Genomic DNA, 24,136 nt, shown 5'->3' on the forward strand with positions numbered 1-24,136 from the left:
TTCGCGAGATTCTTTTCGACCGAAACACAGACGTTTAAGTAGTCTCAGATTCCTGTCTACTGACTTATCAAACAGGTAAACAAAATCAATAGTTGCAGATAACATAACATTCTCTTTTATCGTTCTCAGTATTAAAAATCCATTCACACAAATCTACAATTGGGTGCACGCGATCTGGGTTCGCCTGGGCACACTGACGTAATGTACGTAAAATGATATACCCATGTCTTGTTGAGCCGCGCATAAGACATAATACGTGGATCGAACATACATGTAAAAACATTCTACGTGTTAAGTTTCATTTTTTTTTAAATTCATGCCTCTTGACAGAGAACACGTGTGCACTCCAATTCATACGAGAGATGGTGAATTAAAACAAGCGACGGCAAATCGCTCGGTTCACCAGTCTCAAATTGTCGCCGATTCCAGTCGTGTAGATGTCCAATTTACATCTTAGTAAAATAGCCGATGCTTTGTTCGCGTTTCCATTCTTCTTATACGGAATGAATTTTCTATTTTCCATTCTGAATAATTGTCATTTTGTAATAAAAAAAAAAATCACTCAAAAGGTTTTAGACAAAAGATTGGTCAGACTGGTGTTTTTTAACCTCGGGGTTAAATCAGTATATTGCTAACCCCATATCGGTGTGCATTGTAAATCCCAGGATTGAAAACAAGAGTGTCCGAAACACCCACTTTATTATCAAATGCGTCAGTTTATAAAAACCTCGGCGTTTCCCCCCAGGTGAATGGAACCGCACTGCTATTTGACAAAATAGAATAGGACACACATGTCATTATTTGCATTCGGTAAACACCTCATGTCAAGTTCAATTATAACTTATCAATACAATGAACAAAGTTACTGTGTTTATCTTCAATTTAACAAAATTACTATTTTTCCCCGTACTCGTGATTGGACATCAAATTAGGCGGTGACACTATTGAGATTTCTTTTAAATTAATTCAAGGTATGCGTAGTATAATTTTTATTTTTCTGTCGTTTTTTTCTCTCTCATTCATCAGACGATCACCACGACTATTACTTGTACCGTTTCAAGTACAGTTTATTTTATACTTCATTTTGTAATACACCATCCATGACACTCATGAGAACACTTCTGGGCGAGTATATTTAATTATCTGCCATACTACAACTTAAAGATAATAATAAGTTTTGTTATACAAATCCCACACGTTGTGTAATTTCTGGGTATATTACGTCATCACAACACTGTAAAACCACGTGATCACCAGCTTTGATACTAGTATCGATTTCATAATATTAGGTTTCAATCAAAGAAGTTCAAATTAAAAAAAAAACGAAGAGATAATATGCTGATTTCTTTTTTAACCGCAAAGTCGGCACACAGTGAGTTTCCTATATTAATCAAGCTGCCTGGCAACCATAGGAGTTAACAACACTATTGCGGGAACCCCGTAATGATTATCAGCTAGAGGCTATGGACTATCCCCATCGACACATCAACATAGAAATAAGTGTAAATATTATTCTTTTCCTTCTTCGGAAAGTGGATCGACACGTGATTGGCGCATCTCCCGTGGTCATATCAAACCGACACAGTATGTACGTAAGTTGGCAGCCACGGTCATCATCTGTATATTTACTTACTCCACTCCCTCCTTACCTGCTCTACTGGCGGTTTGTACATGCCGTAAATAGTCGTGGTATCGGTTTTATATTAAAGTTAATGTAGTCGATTTCCGAAATATACAATAATTAATATCATTTCAAATTCTTCGAAACAAAACACAGGTCGTTGTGAGCCTAGTACAAACAGGGCGCGGCTTTAGACCGAGCGGCGATTTAATTCATGTCTATCGAAATCATTTAGATTTTTTAATGTAAATTTGTTTAGGAAACTAAACTACAGTATATATTCTCGGATTTTATCAGGTGTAAGCTTTGTATTGGGGAGGGGGTAAATTAAACAATTGTCTTTAAAACAATATCATCCATTGATTCAAGTTGTAACTGTGAAAATTGATGTATTATTAGAATGGTCTAGGCAAGTGACAATCAAAACCGAGTATTCACGAGTTGTTTTTCTGTCCTTGAAGTTTGGTTATTATTTTTAGCCGCTGAATTAAAATTAAAAGCAATAATTGTAATACATTTTTTCCGAACAAAATGTAATCACAGCATATGCTTAAAGCAACACAACCCATTAACGAAATTTTGTACCACAACGCTGTTTTGTTCCCTTTTTTTAGTCTCTTTCTAAGGTTTCTGTATATTTCCGCCTCATTTGTCGCATATTTGCCTCCACTTTCACAGATTTCGATTTCCGTCGTCGGAGATTAGCATACGGGAAAAAAATACCAGAGTAATCATACAAATACATGTTCAAAGCAGGCATCATATAATCAGACAGTTCTTATCTAGAGTGGGTCTGAGTCCAATTATGACGTCACAGCTGCTTTTGCGGGCATAACGAGTGTATTTTTTTAATGTTGTAAAATATTCATTTTTAATTTCCTTAAGACCACGAATTTCCCCCCTGGTCATTGAAATGCACCCTGTTTTATTGAGACAAAACTTCGTAACTGTACATGTGTCATGGTCTTTTACAGATTTCAACATCACACACCAGCCATTATTTTTAACATTTTGTATTGTTTCTGTCATGTACCACATTTTAATATTATATCGAATAAAAATGAAAATTACGATACGATTTGTTTATATTGGATCATAGGTTGTTTCTTGCATGATGATGTAATTAGATTATAACTCCATTTGTCTCGCCGAGTCGTTGAAAAATTGAGCAGATTTTGACATTGCGCGCCAACTACTTTTATCGATAACGGACTTTTTTTGCTGCATTTTTTTCTCTTGGCAGACGGAGATTGAATTTAATCAAATTTCGCCCATAGTGCTCTGATTGACACGCTGAAAGAGTGCAATATTCGGATCGTTGTGTCTGATATGCCGGAAATACAGTTCGAGAAACACCGCACTCCTACAGGGATTCCGAGTCGGTTTCAGTGTTATATACAAAGCTATTTTTCATTGTTGTTTCAGTGAGGAATCGTAAAATACCGGAATTCAAACTATTTTAAGATTTAGTTGTATCAATTCGATTTTTGCATCACAAACTTGCATGATGATGTTTTTGCAGTTTTTCTCCTTCCGAGTATATAACAATGTGTATGATTTCCACCAGTGAAACTATAGTATATTTCAATAAATGAGGAATAACGACACCATCATTGATAGAACACGTCGGGTATAGACGCAATCTGATGTCTAGATTAATATTATGCGAATGTTTCCTGATTTTCACATTATTAAATTATAGCTTCAATGTGTTAGATCGGATCGATGGTATAACGGCATGATTATCGGGCATGGCAATGCCTCGTCACGTCTTTGCTACCTTCCAGTGTGCAATGATCTAGATCTTACCGTGTTTTGGTGGCACAACATTGCTCTCGCGCCGAAGTCGTCAATCCGCGTTGTGTTCGATACGGGTTCAATGCAACGTATCCTCGGGGGCGGAGCTACGTCACAAGACGTTCCACGTTGCTAAGACGCGCACCACTGTACCACGTATTTCTATGGGCTCTGTGCGCGCTGCTGTGGAACGCGGAACGCCAAGCGAAGAGCCGGTGAAAATACAAGAAAACAACAGGAACTCAACTTTGAAGTAATCCTGAACAATCAAATGTATATGCGTTACACACGCAGGGATAATCTTGTTACACTGTTCAGGGAGTCTCAACAACCACCCCCAAAGTACCGTTTTCTGAGAGTTGTCGGCCTTTGTTTTCACCGTGATGGTTGCCATGCGGTGAAAATGCCCGGATGTCCGCCCCCGAGAATACAGATCCTTGTTTGTTTACATGAAACGACGAAGATAACGCTTTTTGTATTCCGCGTTATGGAATCTTAGACATCGCGTGTTCTAAATGGGATTCTAATGTACTATATTTTCACCAAGTTATTTCGAAAGACGTGAAACTCACGTCCAGTTGTTGCTGTGGTTGTTGTTGTTGTTGTTGTTACTAGTAGCTCATCAGTATCATCTCAATACTATGCGAAACACTTGAATAAGGCCATTGACTTTGACTTTATGAATGTGAATTTCTAGTTTCGCTATGTAATGAAAATGACAAATTGAGGAAAACAACAACAATTATATTTATAATAAAGGGGCTGCTCTCGATTTTTTGAGCCATTCTGGTTCTGTTTCGCATTTTCTGTTGATTATGCATTTTAATTACGATAATTTTATGGAAATTGGTAATCCAATTTACTCCAACCGGTCTGTATCTATTACAGATATTGTGGAAGCACGGACTAAAAATTCCAATAACAAATTAAAGCGTGGAATGAGTCGAATTAGACAGACACAATTTCCATTTTGAACTGTGCTAATTGCTTGATGGTAACTCCGCGAACAAAGTGTGAACGGCACGTAATTGGTACTACCTGAGCACTGGGACAAACCATGGTATCTAATTGGTTTGGAATAATTTTAAAATAAGGCAGCGATTTTTTTTTTATTATTTTCAGTATCATTTATCGGATTAAAAAAATCGAAAAATAAATCAGATTAAATATCTGGTGAATGAACACATTTTCGGGGAAACGGCCAGTGTGCAAGTAGTACGATGATACCCCAGTGAAAGCAGGCATTTATTTCAGCCGGATCATTATCTGCTACCGATGGTTCACCAAACGTGCATGATGTTAACAATAACCGAGGGAAAGGCAAACCCGGAAATACATGGCGAGCGCTTTATGTGGAATGCGCATGGTGATTAAGTTGGGGTTGGCACTGGAAGTTGTTTTGTTATTGAGACGAACATGTGGGCAATTTTGAGTCTCGATATAATAATTTCGCGGTTCAGTATAGCTTCACGGCAAAATAGTGCGCACGCTGTGCGGATACTACATATCCCCGTGCCAATCCTAAATCCTAATCCTAAACCTGCCTACATGAATCTAATCGATTCATATAACGTACTCATACTATGATAAAATTCCAACTTTAGCAAACAGACCAATATGGTGCTGTTGTATTATGGGTGATTTTCTCATAATAAATACATTTCACGGTATTTATAGACATGACAATATCCGGGTTCAAACATTCAACATCCGAGTATTTAACTTAAATGAATGGGTGCATTTTAAATTTCAGGGTAGCATAAAATAAAATAAAAGAATAATAGAAAATGGCGTTTTTGCAAAGACATCGTGAATTGTACCAGCGTTACTCAACGGAGTGTTGTGCGAAAGGAATTAATCGCCAGTAGGTTTGTTCTGACCGGGGGTGTTCATCCTAAGCCACTCGGATTAAGAGAAGAATAGGGGCATTCGAAATCTTCGAAGCAAAAAACAAACATGCAACTCCTCGAAAACCGCAGTGTCAAACCACCATCTTTCAAAAGATGGAAATCAGGCTATACCACGTGATTTTGATCCGTCTAACCACGGACGACTGAACACCCTCTGCAAAAATAAAGACACAATTTCAATATACTAGTTCAGTAAATTTGTTATTTTTTAAAAAAAATTGAACAATAAGAATTTTGCTAGAGTTTTTTTTTTATTTTAGAAAATGTGTCTTTGTTTAGTTTTCATGTTAATGCAGTGGAGAAAAAGTCAAACTGGTCTCAATAATCCACTTTACTCTGAATTTGTTATGTTCAAATGGACACTCAACCATCATTATTGCCATTACTAATTGTCATCGGGCTAAAGTGGGGATCGCCATCGAACCGTTTAATTGTTAAATTTCCATTGTTTGCCTATCATTGCAATTGCCTATTCGTGCCTAATTACATGTCATATTCATTTCCATGGCAACAGCATATTGTATGTTTTTGTCATTTTTATTGGGCCAACACGCTATGTCTGGTTATCGTTACCCGACTATCCACCAATATTGCCGCTTTTGTTACTTAATCAAAAAAGTCAACGATATTTCCTGTTCGTCGACGAAATATGATGACGAAAGAAGTGTTCGAGTTTGAGCGATTACGTAAACAATCCACCAATCATTAAATATGTGGGATTTACATTAACGCAACTCCAATCTAAGTATGGCGACAAATACACAGTCATCCCGATCAAAAATTCCGAGTATGCAACCATTTGTCGTTGTTTTATTGAGTTTTGTAATTTTCGCTATTTTTTAAGTAACCTTTATATAGTTCCGTACATCGTCACAATCCATCGATATCGTGGATGTGTGCATCATTTGGTATCTTTTCTATTAAGAAAGCGGTTGCCATGGGAATATGTCACTTTGAATTGCCCACCGTGTAAAGCCTGTTAAGAACATGAAGAACGTCGCCAAGGCATCTATACACATATCGGCTGGCTTTGAAGAAACATTTTTTGCGGGAAGTAAAAAAAAAATTGCGAATGCCTAACGAATGCAAGAATAGAAAATATCCATTTGTGACTACTCTTCATTGAGCTGGCCGCATTTGTGGAAATCGCGGCAATGTTTAGCCTTACTTAAACAAGACATTCTGTTTTCATGGCAAGCTGCCTGCACTGTCAGTGAATGCATGTCAGAGTACGGCTTTGAACACTGCATACACCCGACACAAAAGATTCTCTCTGGATGCTCTGTTTTGTTTAATATTCCGAATGTCCCCTCTGGGAAATCATACAGTGTGGCCCGGTTTCCGGTATTAAATATTATCAGTCTCTCTATTGCACCTGATGAGTGCTTCACCGAGTCATATTTCACGCCCCTCTGACATGCACAGAAAATATAAAAGATATTGTCTAGTATAGTCACATCAGCAACCTGTTCCAAGTATTTTGCTTCTGGTTTGTCAAAAAAAGGAGGCGCATCTATTGAAAACGCCTTCGCCACCTTGTTAACAATAATTGGACCTCGCCACTTGTTTTACATTGTCGAACGTCAAAGCTTTTATCGATTCATTGGACCAATAAACAAAGCACCTATGGTGTCTTATTAGTCGATGGCCTTAAGTTGGACTTTGTCAGACCAATATCATAATTGTTCCGTTCTGTTCGCGGCGACAGATGCTTTTTTTTTACATTCAGGTCGACTGTTTAATTGTGTTCATCAGCACGGTGTACCATTTTAACCCCTGCAAACGTCTCTCAAAAAGTAACAGTAAAACGCACATCATAGATTCGGAAAGGAGGTAAAATTGAGTTTGTAGTTTTATTTACGTTCTGTTGGACTGCTGACGCGTTTTTATCCTATTTTTGAACTGTTTTATTGTATATTTGTATTGAGATAAAAATGACAAACTTGTTGAACTCTTGTGCATTCTGGCCACGAATGAAAAAAAAATTTTGTCTGTTTGCAAGTACTTTATACGCGCTACGAACATATATCAAAGACGCACTGGGCGCTAGAACATAATCTCCGAGTTTTGACTAATAGAGTACTTCAAATATGTACTATCAATCAAATCGGCGGAGTTCGAAAAGAAGTAAATTAAATAAAATCGAGTACGTATTGATTTGTACGCAGACGTGGAACAGATTGTGTTGCGCACCCCCACACACTCAGCCACTGACTCTGATCATGCCCGTCTTATCTTCATTCACTATCAGCAGCGTTTATCGCCCCTTTCCACAATAGTTTAACAAGCTCACACCACTCCTCTGACTCTAACCACCATTCGGTTGATAAAACAAACTATGCAACGCTTTTTTGTGCTTCCACATTACAAGTCTTTTAGTATTTTCTGCCCATTCGCTAAAATAGTGCAGCGTGTCCGTAAGACGTATCACGTGACATCGATAGTTAAATATTCATCACTGGGACATGACTGAGTTGTCACGACTGGAGGACGTGTGTTGAGTTCATTAATGCCGGGACCCAGTAACAGAGAACACAATTTCAATTTCAATATTTTTGTTCCGAGTTTTAACTTTGTGATTTGTGCTCATCGCTTTTATTTACTTTGATGAGGTCTCGTTATACGCTTGATAGCGCGACGCACAGCGTAATATTGGTGGAGTAGTTTGACCCGGTGACCTTTCTCAATGATGTACCCATACCTACTGTTAAGAGGGGTTCTCCATATTTGAATGTCAATTGGTTGGCATCTTGGTTAAATATTCGGCTGCCAGTAACCAAACCGAGTAAAATTAAATTGTCACCACAGATATTGTTCAACCACATTCAGTACGTCCCAAATAGTGTTCGTGGACTAGCCAAAAACATGAAATTAAATCTCGAAAATGAGATATCGCAAGTTTCTCCCTAGCATGGTGTAATTGGTGCCACCTCCTCACAAAAAAATTAATAAAAAATTGAACAAAATTAAACAGTTACGTGGATGACAGATTGACACCCATTTTACTGTCACTTATAGTCGTGAGAACTCTGTTTTTCTACAGGCAAGGGAGCGATGAAATTTTACGATTCCAAAAAAAAATGCTAAAACATATTTGTGGACCATTCAATATTGTTTGATCGCAGTAATATTTGTTCCACGCCATGGTTATATTTATGTTCGATGTATTAATACACTTTAAATACGGTCAATAAAAACACGTTCTCTCATATTTTTCGAAGATTTTCCCACACATCAACCTTTTGATAAGTTACCATGACAACGAATGATGATTAGTGATGTTTTCCCATAGTCACCCTTGATGTAATAGACCATTGTTACTCGCAAGATTCGATAGTTTATAAACTGTTATTTATCGTCTGCCTACTTTCCCGCCAAAAATCGTGGACTCGTAATCGCCACTGCCCAGAATCTACGTGTAGTGGACGGGAATACAAAACTATCCCAAACAAAATGAACGTTTACGTTTATTTCTAGAAAACAAATCGATTGTGATTTTTTTCTCGAAAATGTTTTTAAAAAGTGGATGATTTGTGTATCGGAGTGGGTCGGACAACAGATGGCCAATATATAGTGGGTAAGCGTGTAACAAGAAATGAACATGCACAAAGGAGAGGCATTGTTTAGGACTAATAAGGTAATATTCATTGCAATTTTAGCATACGGTTAACGTATGCCAGCAAATTGTATACCGTACCTTGGTCCGTCCGTCAGTCAGAGACATAGTCAGTCGGCAACTGACTCCGTCGTCATATTGCTTTACCGACAGCCTGAGTCACCCACTTGTTATCATACCCCCTAGCTCGTCGAATAATCAGTACATCCGTAAACTGGCATCGCGAGGAATTGAAGTACCAACGGAAATATGCGAAGCTAGTAAACAAAATGAAACACAATTTCGCTAAATATTTATTATTAATAATAGGGCAATGTTTAATAGCGACTTAACTCAAATCATTGATTACTATTTGTTTTTAGTTTTAAACATAGGTATTTCACTCACTCGCTATTGCCAATCCTAATTTGCATAATCGTGCGCTGTAATTTGTCATGTTGTAAGTTTGGGTTACGTGGTGTGACAGCAATGACGTGAATCGAATACGGAAACTGGTGGTGGCGGTGGGGGGGGGGGTACAGAGAAGAGCTGCTGATAATCGTTGAGATGTGGACTGTGAACTGATGTCAAGTTAGATGAGTTTATGTTAAGTTAGATTAAGTTATTTGTACAAATATAGCCCAATCCTACAGACGAAACCCAATTGCAGGACGATAGAAAAGAAAACAAGTAGTGCGGCACTGAATCAAATAAAAAACAATATGCCAGTACTTAAAATTTAATTGATTTAAAATAGTAAATGAACGAACATGATCTATGTTGATATAAATACTATTTAAAAGTTTAAGTGAATGTTGTGAACGCGAATATTTGGCCACGGTTGTATAAGCATTATTCAACCTAAAATATTATTGTGTTGAATACGTTTCCGATGGACATGGAAATTCAACAAGAACATTATTATTGGACAGTCTGTTGTGGCACTAGAACAATTATGAATAACGCACAAATCCAATAACTGCTTCCCGACAACTTGAAGCAGTGACGGCATTTTGAATACAGGAAACATGCACAAAACTGTACTAAACTGTCAGATTTGAATGTTTGGGATATTATTCGCCAAAAGATGGGGCCATGATAAGAAAAACATGTTAAAAATGAAAACGTACTATTAGGGTCGCACGCCACCTTCTCTATGCGTGCATGGTCACCTGGAACCATGCGTGTATCTAACTTGAACGTATATAAAAATAAAAATTAGTCCGAAGAAAAAAGAAAACCCACGATATATTGGTTCAAATGGGACAGTCAGATACATCCGGGTATTTAGGATGAGTTTTAACATCAATGTCCGAATATTTGAGTTACTATCATCTCTTAGAAACTTTTTGTCTCAATCCGCCCTCTTTCTCCAATGCGTCCGTTATTTAGTGCAAACGTCTACCGTGTGGATGTTATTGTTTCATGGAAAATGGTTTCCAAGTTGAGCGTCCGCCCCGTATAAAGACAACATTTCTCACGAACAGTAGATCTAATTAGCGGTGTCACGTTAGTAGCTAGCCCCAAAAAAATGAAACCCGTAGACTGCCATATGCTTTAGAAAAGTGCTTCCAGAACTCGTGAATGCCGTGCTGAGGGACCGGGAATTGTAGCGATAGTGATGAATAAAAACTGGTCATAATAGCAGTCGCTTAAAGCATATTGACAACTATACTGCATAACACGTGCACATTACATGTGTCTATAGAGTCACCAGCCATGCTGCTAATTCGGTGAAATGACTTCCCCTCTGTATAGATCTGACTCCGCTAGCTAATCGGCCCTGCGAGGTCGCTCGAGCCACGCATGGTAGCATTATTTGAATAAGCGATGTAGTTGGCCGGACGCATATAAACAGATCCACTCGTAGTTCAGAGTCACAGTCATCACAACAAGCCCCCAACTATCGCACGAACGAGGAGTTCCGCAGCGTGACGTCATAATAATGCCTTCATTGAACGAATTCCCGTATCTGGATATTTTCGGTGAGTGTGGTTTGTGTACTGTGGAGGGATGGGGTATTAATATTTTAGAGTCCCTACTCCATACAAACTAAGGAGATGGGATTGGCGGAATAACGAGGCTGAGTTTTGATGATTTGTGAATGAATCTCGAATACTGGAACCCTGTGACGGGGATGGGTGGTAACGGCGCATACACCGTCACGGTTTCAGCGTAACGCCACAAGTGTAAAATTTATTTTTGGCCCGGTAAACACATTTCGCTTGACTGGTGGTGATATACAGATAATATACATAGGTAATATATGACGTCATTATTTCAAATTGTAGTGACAGCCGGCTAACATCGGGGAGTTGGCTACAACATATAATACGCCGTGCAATTGTTGTCTAATCCACAGTATGGTACATGACAGTCGATTAGGCAATACTCGGCATGATATGGAATTTTCCAGGGATTTGGTTAATTTTCAATACAAATAAATGTGTTATCGTTGTAAACGCGAATTCGAGTATGTTGTGCCCGTTTTGTAACGATCGTGCGGGCCAAGGTCCGCCGACACGATATTGTTATGCTTAAAAAAACAGGCATGGTCGTTGATTTAATCCGAGAATTCATAACAACAAATTTTCTACCTCGCCTTGTAGGAAACGATGACTTTAAACTTAACATGTGGGATGCGTTTATTTTTTTTAAGATTCGAGTATACTAAATGTCTCCTACAAAATTGTGGTCGCGTTTGAAGAATTGGTTACTATAGTAACATGATCATGATCATCGCTATCATTAATAATAAAGATAAAACCTGCTAAAAACATGATTAACGCGAATTACTAGTATATCGTTTTAAATTAATTAAAAGTGATAAAAATAAAGCCGTAAAATAGTAATTATTAAAACAATAGAGTCTAATTCCTCGAAAACATCCGAATAGTATTCAAGTTATTGAGTCGCTCAAGCGGGTTCCATATGTGTCAAATACTTGATTCATTGTTATGCATTTTTCTACTGATTACGACATCTTCGCACTTACGCGTCGTTATTGTCACATTAATCGACGGAAATGTATATACTTGAACGAATAATTGTCATGATAATATGACGTCATTATCTAAGATAGATACTGTTCTGTGTAATAATACCGGGCCGTTTTGTTTATTTTATTTTTTTTATTTTGTTTTATCGAGATGCTAGATCAGAATTCTTCATCCGATGACGTAGTGCTCTATTATTCATTATTTGAGATGTTAATGACAGGGCATATGAATCATCAGAAAAAAGAAAATGGACGCACGTGTTGCACCTTTCAAGTCTTAGTCAGTCTTCCTCACAACTATTAATCAGGTCTGAATTATGAAAAAAAAAACGGGATGGTAATTTTATTTCGTTTTCTCTCCCAATTGCTTAATCGTTTCCGCGTCCATTCATCACCCGTTTAACACAATACGTTGGCTTGTTTACGATACACTGTACGCGAATGTTCAATGTGTTAGTTACGATGTACTTCAAGTTGTTAAAAAGAGATTCAACATTTCGTAAATATCAGGAATCAAAAAATGAACACAATGCTCTAAAAACAGAGAAATTATATGCAACTTGCTTTCGTTTTCCACTGCGTTCGTACTCCCGACCCGGGGTTCCGGCGGTGCGCTGACAATGGCGTCGAGTCGTAGTTACCCGAGAAGAATACTGACGAGACATCGCACTAACTTTGCTCAGCGGGTGGAATCATTTCCAAATAAGAGAAATTAGAAAATTAAATAAGTGACCCTTATTCGATCGGGTCACTTGCACGATAGTGCGCGAAGACGAGCAGGTTTTATTGGGCTCGGCGGGAGTGTAATTGTACAATAGTTTGGGAAGCAAATTGTCACAGCATGCTCGTGGTGTCTGGGTTTAAAGCGAGTAAATCGTTTTGATTTGGAGTTTCAGAGATCAATAATAAGCATGTAGAATATACACGACTATGATTAGAATTGAGACATTCAATGTGAATTGTACATGAAAAAAACAACGACACGTTTGGTTCCGTCTAATACCGCCCGAATAGCATTTGCCCAGTCGTTGTACCAACCTAGTAGTAAACGTTAGCTGTCGATGCAAACTAAATAGTTGCTAGGCAACGGTTTTCATGTAACATAAATGTTATACGATTTTAAAATACCAGGCAAAAATCATCATCATCAGTTGAGATCTATTTTTTCAACAACAACAAAAAAATAAATTAAATGAAATATTTTTGTTGGTGGAAATGTTTATAGAATATCTATATATATATTTGTATCTTGCAGATCGAAAGAGATCATACGGAGAGTTCAAATCGAAAGGTAAATGAAAGATTTTCCTCACTCAGTTTTAGAACCTACTCTACGGCTTAACTTTGCAATTTGAAAAAAAAAACTCACACACCGACAAAAAATAATTGCACAGCTAGCAGCAATATAAAGCATATTACACCGTAAGACTGCGTCCCGGTCTTTTAACAGGTTTCTTTCTAATAACTCGTATCGAAATGACGCGCTGTCCACAGGTTTCAAATGATGGGAACGGGAGAGTGGGAATCCTGCTAACGTCCGTATAATAGTTCGCAATTTTGACGTTCTTGGTAAGCGCTACATGAAATAGACACGTCGGCTCTCAGAAATTTGACAACACCGGAAGGACACTCACGGTGACATATTCTGCCGCGGTATTGCAATTTAGATAGAATGTTAGTAATCGTGTTTTTTTTTGAGATATGCGCGTTTCAGCGAATATTTTGTTTCAAAACATATCTATAGTTAATTGTTTTAGTAGTAGTCAACGGCATTTGGAGTTTTTAAATTCAGTGTTAATCTGTTTGTTGAGAAAAATGTCAAATAATATACATAAAATGTCACAATATAGTAGCAGTTTTCATGGACCATATTGAAAACACATTTCGTCATTCAAATAATGTCAATTTTGTAATATTTTAGACATGAACATGTAAGAAACTATATTATTTTCCACTATATGTCAACGACAATTTGAAGATATATATATATATATATATATATATATATATATATATATATATATATATATATATATATATATATATATATATATATATATATATATATATATATATATATATATATATATATATATATATATATATATATATATATATATCCTTGCAGCAGGAAACAATGCTAAAATGCCCTGAAACAGACACAACTTGTTAATTCCACTTCATTTTGTACATCGGTTTTCTCCGACGAAATCGAGTATATGGTAACCTCAAATTTAACAACTTGAAGATATTTCACATTTGAAAAAAAAAATAAAGAATATTATTTTATACGTTGGGGTAGTATAAGTTCTACCTTAATTCTATATGTATATATATACAACCGTATGTAAAACACTTTGCGGGGAAAGCCGTAGAAACGGAGGGGGTTCTTTTTGAGGATTCACTCATTATTACGGACCATTCTCTCAATATGCCAAATAATGGGATTATTCTGGACGCCAAGTTGCAGACAGATGTTGTTCGAAAAACAGTGTTGGCAACCATGGTGATGATGATGATGATCATAATGATGATGGCTGTAACGTTGATATGATGACAACATTAAATGATGATACCGCATTTTTTGTCCGTTTTCATTTTCATGTGAAATGGAAATTATGGTGATTACAATGAACAACCGACTCTTTTCAAAATGAGGTGACGATCATGATGATGCCTTTACTTTAAAAAATACAACGTATTGGCGAAAACCTGACACAAAAGTGACATATTTTTTCCGAGTCTTTTTTGTATGTACCACAAAAGAAAAATGCGACGCATTTGTTTACAGTCCATTTAAAGGTATACGGCATCTTTAAAATACAGTTGAAAATAGGCGGCGCACTAAATATTCGCAACAACAAGCGCTCCCTTACCGAGGCTTTTGAATTGCAAAACAGACGCAAATGATAGAGCGCCTTTGATTGGTAGATGTCAAAGAACCACGCCCTTCACGACATGATTATGCATGACAGGGATTATCCAATCCGGTAGACTGATGTGAATTGACAGTTGGGGGAGATTTTTATTCAGTTCTGTGTCGTTGGCTGTCACTAGCTAACTGTTCATAGCGCATCCCCTGCAGTCAAATAAGAAAGTAGTGGCTGACAGTGGCTCTTTTATTCGGGTCAAGATCCTCGGTATTGTGTACATCTACTTTTCACAGTAACTGTACGCACTGTGCGTGCATCCTACGTATTTAGCGTTTAGAATGACCAGTTTAGTATTGTCGATGTCAGCCATGGAAAGAACCATCAGCTTCGCGTCAGCCCATAATGAGATTAACTCGTGCAAATCTTGTAAGAAAATTATCCTCTTACTTTTTTTCCCCGATTTTTTTAGCGGTTATTGATTTGTTTTATAATTTATGAATTTTGAATTCCATCTCTCCATCGCAGCTCAAATTCCGAAGTGTTCTGGTTGTGAGCATCCGATACTGGATCGTTTTATCCTCAAAGTACAAGATCGCGCATGGCATTCCAAATGTCTCAAATGTACCGACTGCCAGGCCCAGCTCAGCGATAAATGCTACTCCAGAGGAGGACAGGTTTACTGCAAAGAAGATTTCTTCAAGTGAGTACCGTAAAACCATTTTTTAATAGCGTGTTGAACGTTCTATTTTTTATGCAGGTTTCTCCAATTTAGTTTGCCGTGAAAACGTTACGATGCACTCCTTTCATTTTGAATATGTTTCGGTCACACTTGATTGAGGAGGTATTCTAAATATATGACATTAAATTTGAACCGAGAAATATATCGTTTATTATTACAAACTTTTATCATTAATTTTAAATAATTAAACCGCTGTGGTAATATTTTACGATACTAGCAGTGCAACCATAATTCATGAAGCTATGTAGAGAATAAAGAAGATGCATATTAATTTATGCCTGAACGTTGGACGATCTGTGAATCGCACAAGGATTAAGAGAGGAAATCGGTAGAAGCGAGCATCTCAAAAGACGGGATTTGTGACGAACCCCCGGACTTACGCAACTCGCTAATCGCGTCAGTGTCGGTCGTGAGAATGAAATCGACTAGATGCACACAATTCAATGTGCCTTACTTAATCGCGTTATTCTTACGAAAGTCTATCTTTGTCTTCCGCACGTGCGTTGCCGGGATGTAGATGCGATTACGATTGATGCCGATTTCGGGTGGACGGTTCGTTAGTGCAGTGCACTGTTGTTCTCAGGTTTCGATTATAGTTTAAAAACAAAATATACCGACGCAATTGTGTAGTTTAAATATCGTGTCACATGCGAAGCAATACATTTATAGAATATTTGAAAAACGCGTCTTGAATTCACATTTTGGGAGGGACATGTGCCGGATGAGAAACAATATTAGACTTTTTTCAATTTATTCCATGATGCTGCCGTCACCGGTATAAACAATGAGTGATTAGATCGACGAAGTTAATATATTAATTTAATTAATCCATTAGTCTAGATCGATCACATTACTCAGCTAAAGAACATATTTATTCACTTGTTTACTCCAAATTGTGGCATTTCAGATATTTTGTTTTTACAAATTGATACTCCCCCGTTCTTTTTATTTGCGAAACACGTATCCGCGCCCTAGCATGTGTATTCTCTATTGATCCGAACCCGATAAACGTGACTCGTTCCTGAAATACAATTTTGTGTTAATTAGTTCATTTATTGACACTTCAAAGTAATTCCTGACACATTGTTCTGAATTGGTTTGTTTGGTACATCAAGTCAAAGATTGGCACATGCTCACGTATCATGCGACCTCAAACCATCTAATAATTAAAAAAAGAATATCAAAATTAAGACCTGGAAGGGATCAAATGCGCCCGAAACCCTTGAGCACCCATCTAAAGAAATCATTTTATACGTTAGCAGCTGTGCCCCCCCCCATTCCACGCAGGATATAGACGTACGCACCATTTCATTACTTGAAACACGCGACTTTTAAAATCTAATCAATTAAAGGACGCATAGCTCATCGAGGTGTTTGCGATTAATCTTTCCAAACCACCATACACAAGCCTAGTTTAAACACGTTAACAAACGCTCTCATCACGCCGCGTTCTGCCCCTTGAAATTGAAACTGCTAAGATGGAGATGACTGGGGGAGTAATGTGTGTGTGCTATATCAAAACCAGCCGCCGTGTTTAGTAAAGCAATTAAATGGCACCGGCAATATTGAGATATGTTTTGAAGGATGCATGAGCGTTTTATAGTAATCCAGCCCGGGGAGAATATCTACAGACCAATCGACTGACACCGTCAGAGTTAGAGAGCGAGTGGGATAGTGAGTGAGTGGGCTGAGATGTTCTTATCGGTAGTACTTTACTTTCCCTGCAATCCGAAAGAATTACCGATATGACGTCACAATCCCCATTTGCAGTTTAAGAATCCAAACTTTGCAACAAAATAAGTAGATTTTTTTGGTATTATCGACTCAAAGACCATTGGTTATGGGGTAAATATAAAGATATTAATCAAACATGAATGCGAGATATTTCACTGTTCTTTACAAATCTTTCTCAGAGGTTAGGCAGAAACAGGTCGACACTGTAACCCACCGCACAATCTGAAAGTTAAAATCGTGTCACAGGATATCCTCAGTGTACCTCGTGATAACCACTCCAAATATGGGCATACTAGTCAGTAACCCAATGATTTATGCAAAAAATATGCAAATTATTGCAGTAACCCAAGGCACCAACCGCCGTAATTGAGAGACGTGACTTGTTATAAAATGAAATAAAATAAAATAAAAAATTGGAACTACTTTAACAACCTGTTAAAAAGATTCCGAGATGTCAATCAAGGGGTACATTACTTCGAAACCTTATTGCTATGTAATATATTACATAACCGTCCGATGTCGTTAGAAACATCAAAAGAAACACGGCCTGTATTGTCACATCAGCGTTGCGTGGACTCCTGAGCAACAGAGCGAGTTCCCTATACATATCATTCACGTACAAAACAGTAACATCGCGCCCATCATCAAAATCGCGGAGTCGATGGTACTAATAATGACACTAATGCTAATACGATACAGCCACGTTTTTATAGTGATCACATGTCAGTTTTTAAAATCCTCTTTGTGCCGGTATCCGGGATGGTCCCTACGATTAAAAACGTGGATAATTGCCGCCCTGGCTTTATATAATCCTCATATGTCTTTCCTGTAATATTATATTCGCTATTCTCGGTGTGTTATAGCTGAGTGGATTACGGTCAATATCTGGGGCTAAGACTTCCATTTATCTACCGTTACGCTGGCTGAATCCGCCAAGAAGCACCGTGCAGCGCGAAGATTAGGACCAATTTGAGCAACATATGGGGGACGATTTCCCATGGCGGGCCGAGTATCAGAACTACCGACATTTAAGGGCGTGTTAAACTACTGGAAATAAAGGGGTTGCGCTTGAGCATTAAATAACCATTAATGGGCAGTAACGTGGGAAAATATTTAATTCCCAAATTCTCGGATGTATGTATATGAATAAGAGGTGGTATTACTATGACAACTACTCGTGTTTTCATCTTTAATAAGCTAGTGAAACAAAAGGCACATTCTACAAGAATAACAAGTCATCGTATACGTACAAATTTGTGTATGTGATATTGAGACTATTGTTTTTACTGCTAGGATAAATATCGAATAATCTACCTGAATATCTATAGCACCAGCATGTCAAAGGTCACGAGGAGTTTTTTTCTAGAGATTACCCCTGCGGTAAATTACTATGATTGCAGGTCAAAGGTTACCGTGAATCTGGGGATTACGTCAAAATGCGCATATTACGATTGGTGCTTCTTCTAATATCCATTAAGCTTACGTCTCTTACCGCGCCGAGTCTCTCCGAGATCCCTCTCTCATGTGTTCCACACGCTAGCCTATCACTATATAATCCCGTTTTTCTAGCTTACTATTTCGTCAAGACATTAAGGAAATCTTCCCGGATTTGTTCTATCTGTCCTCTCCAATTACCGTACATTTGCAGGAATTTAGCGATTCTGTTTCTAATGCTGAAGTGCTTGAATGTCAAGCCGTCACAAAGCCAGATCACAGTCGTCGAAATGGATTTTCAATCCGCACTCGTTTGTCGTCCATCTATCATTTGGGAACGCAGCATTTACTATTAGAATCAGTCGATGTAACGGTACACTTACACCGTAAAACATAAACCTAGCAATTTGTTCATTCCTAAGGAGTTGCCGGAATACGTTCCAGTAGGTTAATTGTTCTACCAATCGCAATAATAATAATAAAAATCGGTCGTAATCAAGAGAACGTGCATTTCTGTGACTAATTGTGCGCTAACTTTCTTTGGCAGACGTTTTGGGACGAAGTGTTCAGCGTGCGATCAGGGAATCCCACCGACGCAAGTTGTTAGGCGGGCACAGGACAACGTTTACCATCTACAGTGCTTTGCTTGTGTTATGTGCAATAGGCAGCTAGCTACAGGCGACGAATTCTACCTTATGAACGACAACAAACTAGTTTGCAAAGGAGACTACGAAGCCGCTAAAGTTCGAGGAGGAACAGATTCCGGTGAGTTGTTGGTGCATTTTTGTTTTTTTTCCTTCAAAAACGTTTTTACATTCATATAATGTCAGAAAGTGCGGTTACTATCAAGAAGAGAACGAATCAAAGCTTCGTTTTGTTGTGATGCATTGTGGGACACCAATATAAATATTGACAGTTCAAAAAAGTACCCATGTGCAAGCTGTGGTTTTACCAATTCGCCATAATTGTTGGCAGAAAAAAACGATAATACGAGGATAATAATGACAATTTTACACAAAATTTACATCCTACATGCGGTATATCTAGCCGAGTATAGTTTCAGACAGTAGTCTGTAAATAGGCTTCGGCGCCGGAAGTTGACACCGCAGTCGAAAAAGGTATTGACAAGAACTTTGTATTAATGATGTGTGGAGATGTACGTGCACGTGACACGTCCCAGGTGCATCCCCGTTTCGATCACTTTCATTCAAAAGAAACCTTCAATTTGAGTTAGTTGGGGGAAGACGGAGATCGTGTAATTACAGTATTCATACCCGTGAATAATCTCCAGTTAGGGAATAATTTATTTCTGACAAGACTATGACATTTCTTAATTGATGATTATATGCCGATACATTACTAAGCACAAAGACAGATTCTTCAGATGTATATATATATTTATATATAAGTGTGTGTTTTTTATTGCAGATTTAGAAATGGACGCGTCCAATAAACGACCGAGAACGACGATTAGTGCCAAGCAATTAGAAACATTGAAGACTGCGTATGCTAATAGCCCCAAACCAGCCAGACACGTGAGAGAGCAGTTATCAAGCGAAACCGGACTCGATATGCGCGTGGTTCAGGTAGGTGGTACTCAATCATTGATTGCTGATCAATTTATTATTTAACGCGGTGATGAATTGACGGACACTTTTGTCGGAAATCTTACCGGAAATAGTTTAGTAAATGATCGGTGTAGTTGATAAAAGAGAGAGAGAGAGGACAGAAGGAAGAGAGGGCGGGTGTTTCTGGATACACCGGACATAGTAAGGATGAAAGCTTTTTCAAATGTTTTCCCGACGCATGGAAAGTTGGGCCGGCGTCGAACGAGCGAGGATGACAAACCATTCTACGTATACAATCACACGGAAGGTATCATTTTCCAAACGGATTTACTGCATCATGCGTTTGTCGCGAAGGTAACGACCAGAACAACCTTACAAATATTGTCCTTGTTTTTTTCTTGATAGGTCTGGTTTCAAAATCGTCGCGCGAAAGAAAAACGCTTAAAAAAGGACGCCAACCGCCAGCGATGGAGTCAGTATTTTCGTGGAGTTAAGAGAACACGAGAAGGCAGTCCGCACGAGACGCTGTCGCCCGAATCAACGAAGGACAAAGACGGATACGAAGGTGAGTGTAATTAGTACTTGTGCTTCAACGCCGCCAGTAAAATATTACCACGTATATCATCATGCATTTGTAGAAACTTTTTATTTTATTTTATTTTATCTCATATTCAATTGAATGAATTCATCGTCTCCGAACGCACCTACCTATGCAAATCTAATATGGCGTTTTATTTTTTATCATGACGTACGTCAAAAAACAGAAAACACACATCAGTGCATTTTCTTCTAAAACATTGTATTTTTGTGTCAAAATAACATAATTATATGATAATTAGATAAAAACGCTACATAGTTTGTGTAAGAAATTTGTATTATTGAAAAATCTCATTATTTACGTGTATGATACAAAAATGTGTGCTTAAGGGAAAATACCCAATTATCGTGTTTTCATTTTTTTTATTTCTAAACCCGTTTTATTTTAATTTTATTTATATATTTGATTTCAACGTATCAACTTTTTTACGACTTTAACAACTGTTATATATTAAAAAAACCAAATACAATATATTTCAAGATTAGTCGCCAGTATAATTTTAGCCTGAATTTTATCCAAACTAATGATACAAACACACAAAAACGTTAAACATGGTTTACATATATGGGACACAGTTGTTTTCGAAAATCGTGTTCGTTTGTTAAAAATATTTTTTTTATGTTTGTTTCTGGATAACAACTGGTTTTTTTCCCGAGTAAAAAGTACTTAGCATGTCCAGTCAAAACGAAGCCAAATAACCGTGACCGTGACTTAATTTGTTAAACTTGAACTGCAAATGCCTTTTCGAGTTCACCGTGAGTAAACGCACAACTTCAGAATCGCGATTCACTCGGCTTGATATGACAGTTTATTTGGAACGGTATACATCCATTACGTATTCGTGTAGGATTCAACGAGTGGCCGTTGGTTTACAGGATAAACCGAATTGTTCTGATTACAGTTTTTGTAAATGTGACGGGCCGATTGAACGTTAGTGGATCAGTCTCAGCGATAATCGACCCAGATCATCGGTTTAAGCGGATTGACAAACAATTTCACGAGATTAGACACGGGCACTTTGAAGAACGCATGGGATAAACGGAATAAACTTATCGAGAAATTGATTATATTTTGTTCACTAGTGTTGTCGCCGTCCTTTTCAATAATTTCCTCATGACTTTCAACAATCGGCTTTGAGTATAAAAAAATGCGGTACAATACTCAGAAGTAATAAGTGGCATTCCATTCGTGTGATTTGTGAAATACCTACTGGATTTGGCAATGTAGACAGCCATATAATTAATTTCTTTGCAGTTTACTAAAATAATACATTGTCCAAAGAGACGGATGAAAGCAATAAATACCCATGAATGTGAGTTGTTAATAAGAATGGGATAATAATCCGAAAACTCATCTTGATTAAAAGTATAATCCGACTTATCCTTCTTTTTACTGGATTATCATTCATACATCCTGATTTAAATTGGGGTTCAATTGAGCATCGGAACTCGCATTCTCTTTGTGTCGCGGAAAACGGTCACCAATTCACGGTACAATTACGAGTACAACATCCAGGATGGTCCGATTAAATTAAATTTTAACTGTTAAACTGTCAAACCCATCCCAATTTCCGTACTATACACTGTGCTGCAACAGTTATACAATTGTCGCGAACAACTAGAGTTGAGATTAACTGACCTTTCTGTCGACCCCACTGCGCCAGTTAAAATATGGGCATCGCGGCGGGTAGTGTTTTTAATCGCGATGCTGTACAACGCTGTATCGACTAAATTAGAAACCACGATTGACGTTCTCTTCACCGAGTTGCCTGTCAATCATTAAACTAGCTTGCAATTCAAAGATAACGGAAATACGTTTTTGTGTTATCAATCTTCTAGACACACTTGTTCTGAAATATCTACGATTTTTTATTTTAATTATTTTATTCCTTGCTTCTTCTCAACAGACGAAATGAGTATCGGAACAAATAATAACAACTCTACCATGTACGACAGCGGCTTGGAACAGGAACCTTCGCCAATTCCACACCATCCAAACGGCGGTAGCTACATGGACAATCATTATATGCAAAGTAACGACGGTTACCCCATAACGCACTCACCGAATTTACCCAGCAGTCACCAGCGTATTGTACCTTCTATGGCGTTTGTGGAAGGACCGGGTGGCATGCCGGGAATGATTAGTGCCAGCAGTCAGGGTGTGGGGGATGCCATGCGGGTCATGGCGGGTGCTGTATCAGATTTACCCAATGGAGCTCCACATCCGGGTTATCAAGAATTTCCACACAGTCCAACTTGGTTGGACCAACCGCAGTATTAGTTCACCGTGGGTGTTCAAATCAATGGCGGCGAAACATTCTTCGATGTTGATGAAACAAAGACAATGTCAGACGTTCGTCGTTTTGTTCTCAAAATTAAATAACTGCAGTACGACGGCGAGAGATGCTGACAATTTGCGTGAAGAAACTGAACGTATGCTAGTGGCGAGGAAGTGCAGTGAGGCCATGCCGGTTTCTGTGATAAATAACAGTCAATCTGTTTGGTCGTGAAATCACGCCAACGAATGTTTACTTGTTAAAACTGTTTTCCCCACATTTCCCTTTTATAATGGCTGAATCCAAAATGATTTTAACCCTAAATATTTTATTTACATCTGTATTTCGTAAAATTAGATTTATTCTCTTTTTCACTGCGGTTCCCCACCAGTTATTTTGATGTGACTTACGTTTCGATTTCGAATTTTAAAATAAAAAACCGTTTCAATGTTTTTTAACCAATTTCCATATAATATAAATATGGCGAATGCTTTACGTGGCGATGGTGACACTGGAGAAATGAACGAAGTCACATGATTGGTCAAACAGAAACACGTGACGTGTCACGTTGGTGTTTTTTTATTATTATCAACTTTCCATGATGTGCAATCTACTTAAATGTATTTATTTATTTATACACTAACGCTCAAATTATGACAGATGAACATTTTATTAGTTTCTAAAGATATTTGAACATCTCAGGTCTGTTGGTTCCGATACTATTATTGATTACACAAGCATTGGCTACGCCTCGAACATTGTGACGTCACTATCACTCTTCAAGTCCATAGCTTATGATAGTTAACCCATGAGAGTATTTTTTTCAGAAGAATTTAGTCTGGCTTGTTTTTTTTCTGAGAATAAGTTAACCAGGATATACAAAGTCTGTCAAAACATCAATAGTGGGAACAAGAACAGCGCACTTTATCGTGCGCATGCGTCGTAATATACCGTAACGAAAATAATTCATTCATATCCTGTCAGTATTTATTGA

At 37.9% G+C, this 24,136-nt stretch overlaps 1 protein-coding gene across 3 annotated transcripts in view; it reads left to right on the forward strand.

The window, feature by feature from the left end:
• Positions 1-23,743, forward strand: part of lhx3/4 (lim domain homeobox 3/4 transcription factor) — a 30,067-nt gene extending 6,324 nt beyond the window's left edge. For 2 of the 3 annotated variants that reach the window (XM_085491751.1, XM_085491752.1), the window contains exons 2-7: positions 13,177-13,212; positions 15,320-15,494; positions 19,249-19,466; positions 20,130-20,287; positions 20,675-20,834; positions 22,774-23,604. In XM_085491751.1, the coding sequence (XP_085347877.1) occupies positions 13,177-13,212; positions 15,320-15,494; positions 19,249-19,466; positions 20,130-20,287; positions 20,675-20,834; positions 22,774-23,147 (1,121 nt within the window). In that variant the 3' untranslated portion in view covers positions 23,148-23,604. 3 annotated transcript variants of the gene reach the window in all.
• The last annotated feature ends 393 nt before the right edge of the window (positions 23,744-24,136 follow it).

The sequence above is a fragment of the Saccoglossus kowalevskii genome, chromosome 17 (assembly GCF_978046115.1).
Source record: "Saccoglossus kowalevskii chromosome 17, keSacKowa6.1, whole genome shotgun sequence".
Classification (NCBI taxonomy): Eukaryota; Metazoa; Hemichordata; class Enteropneusta; family Harrimaniidae; genus Saccoglossus; species Saccoglossus kowalevskii.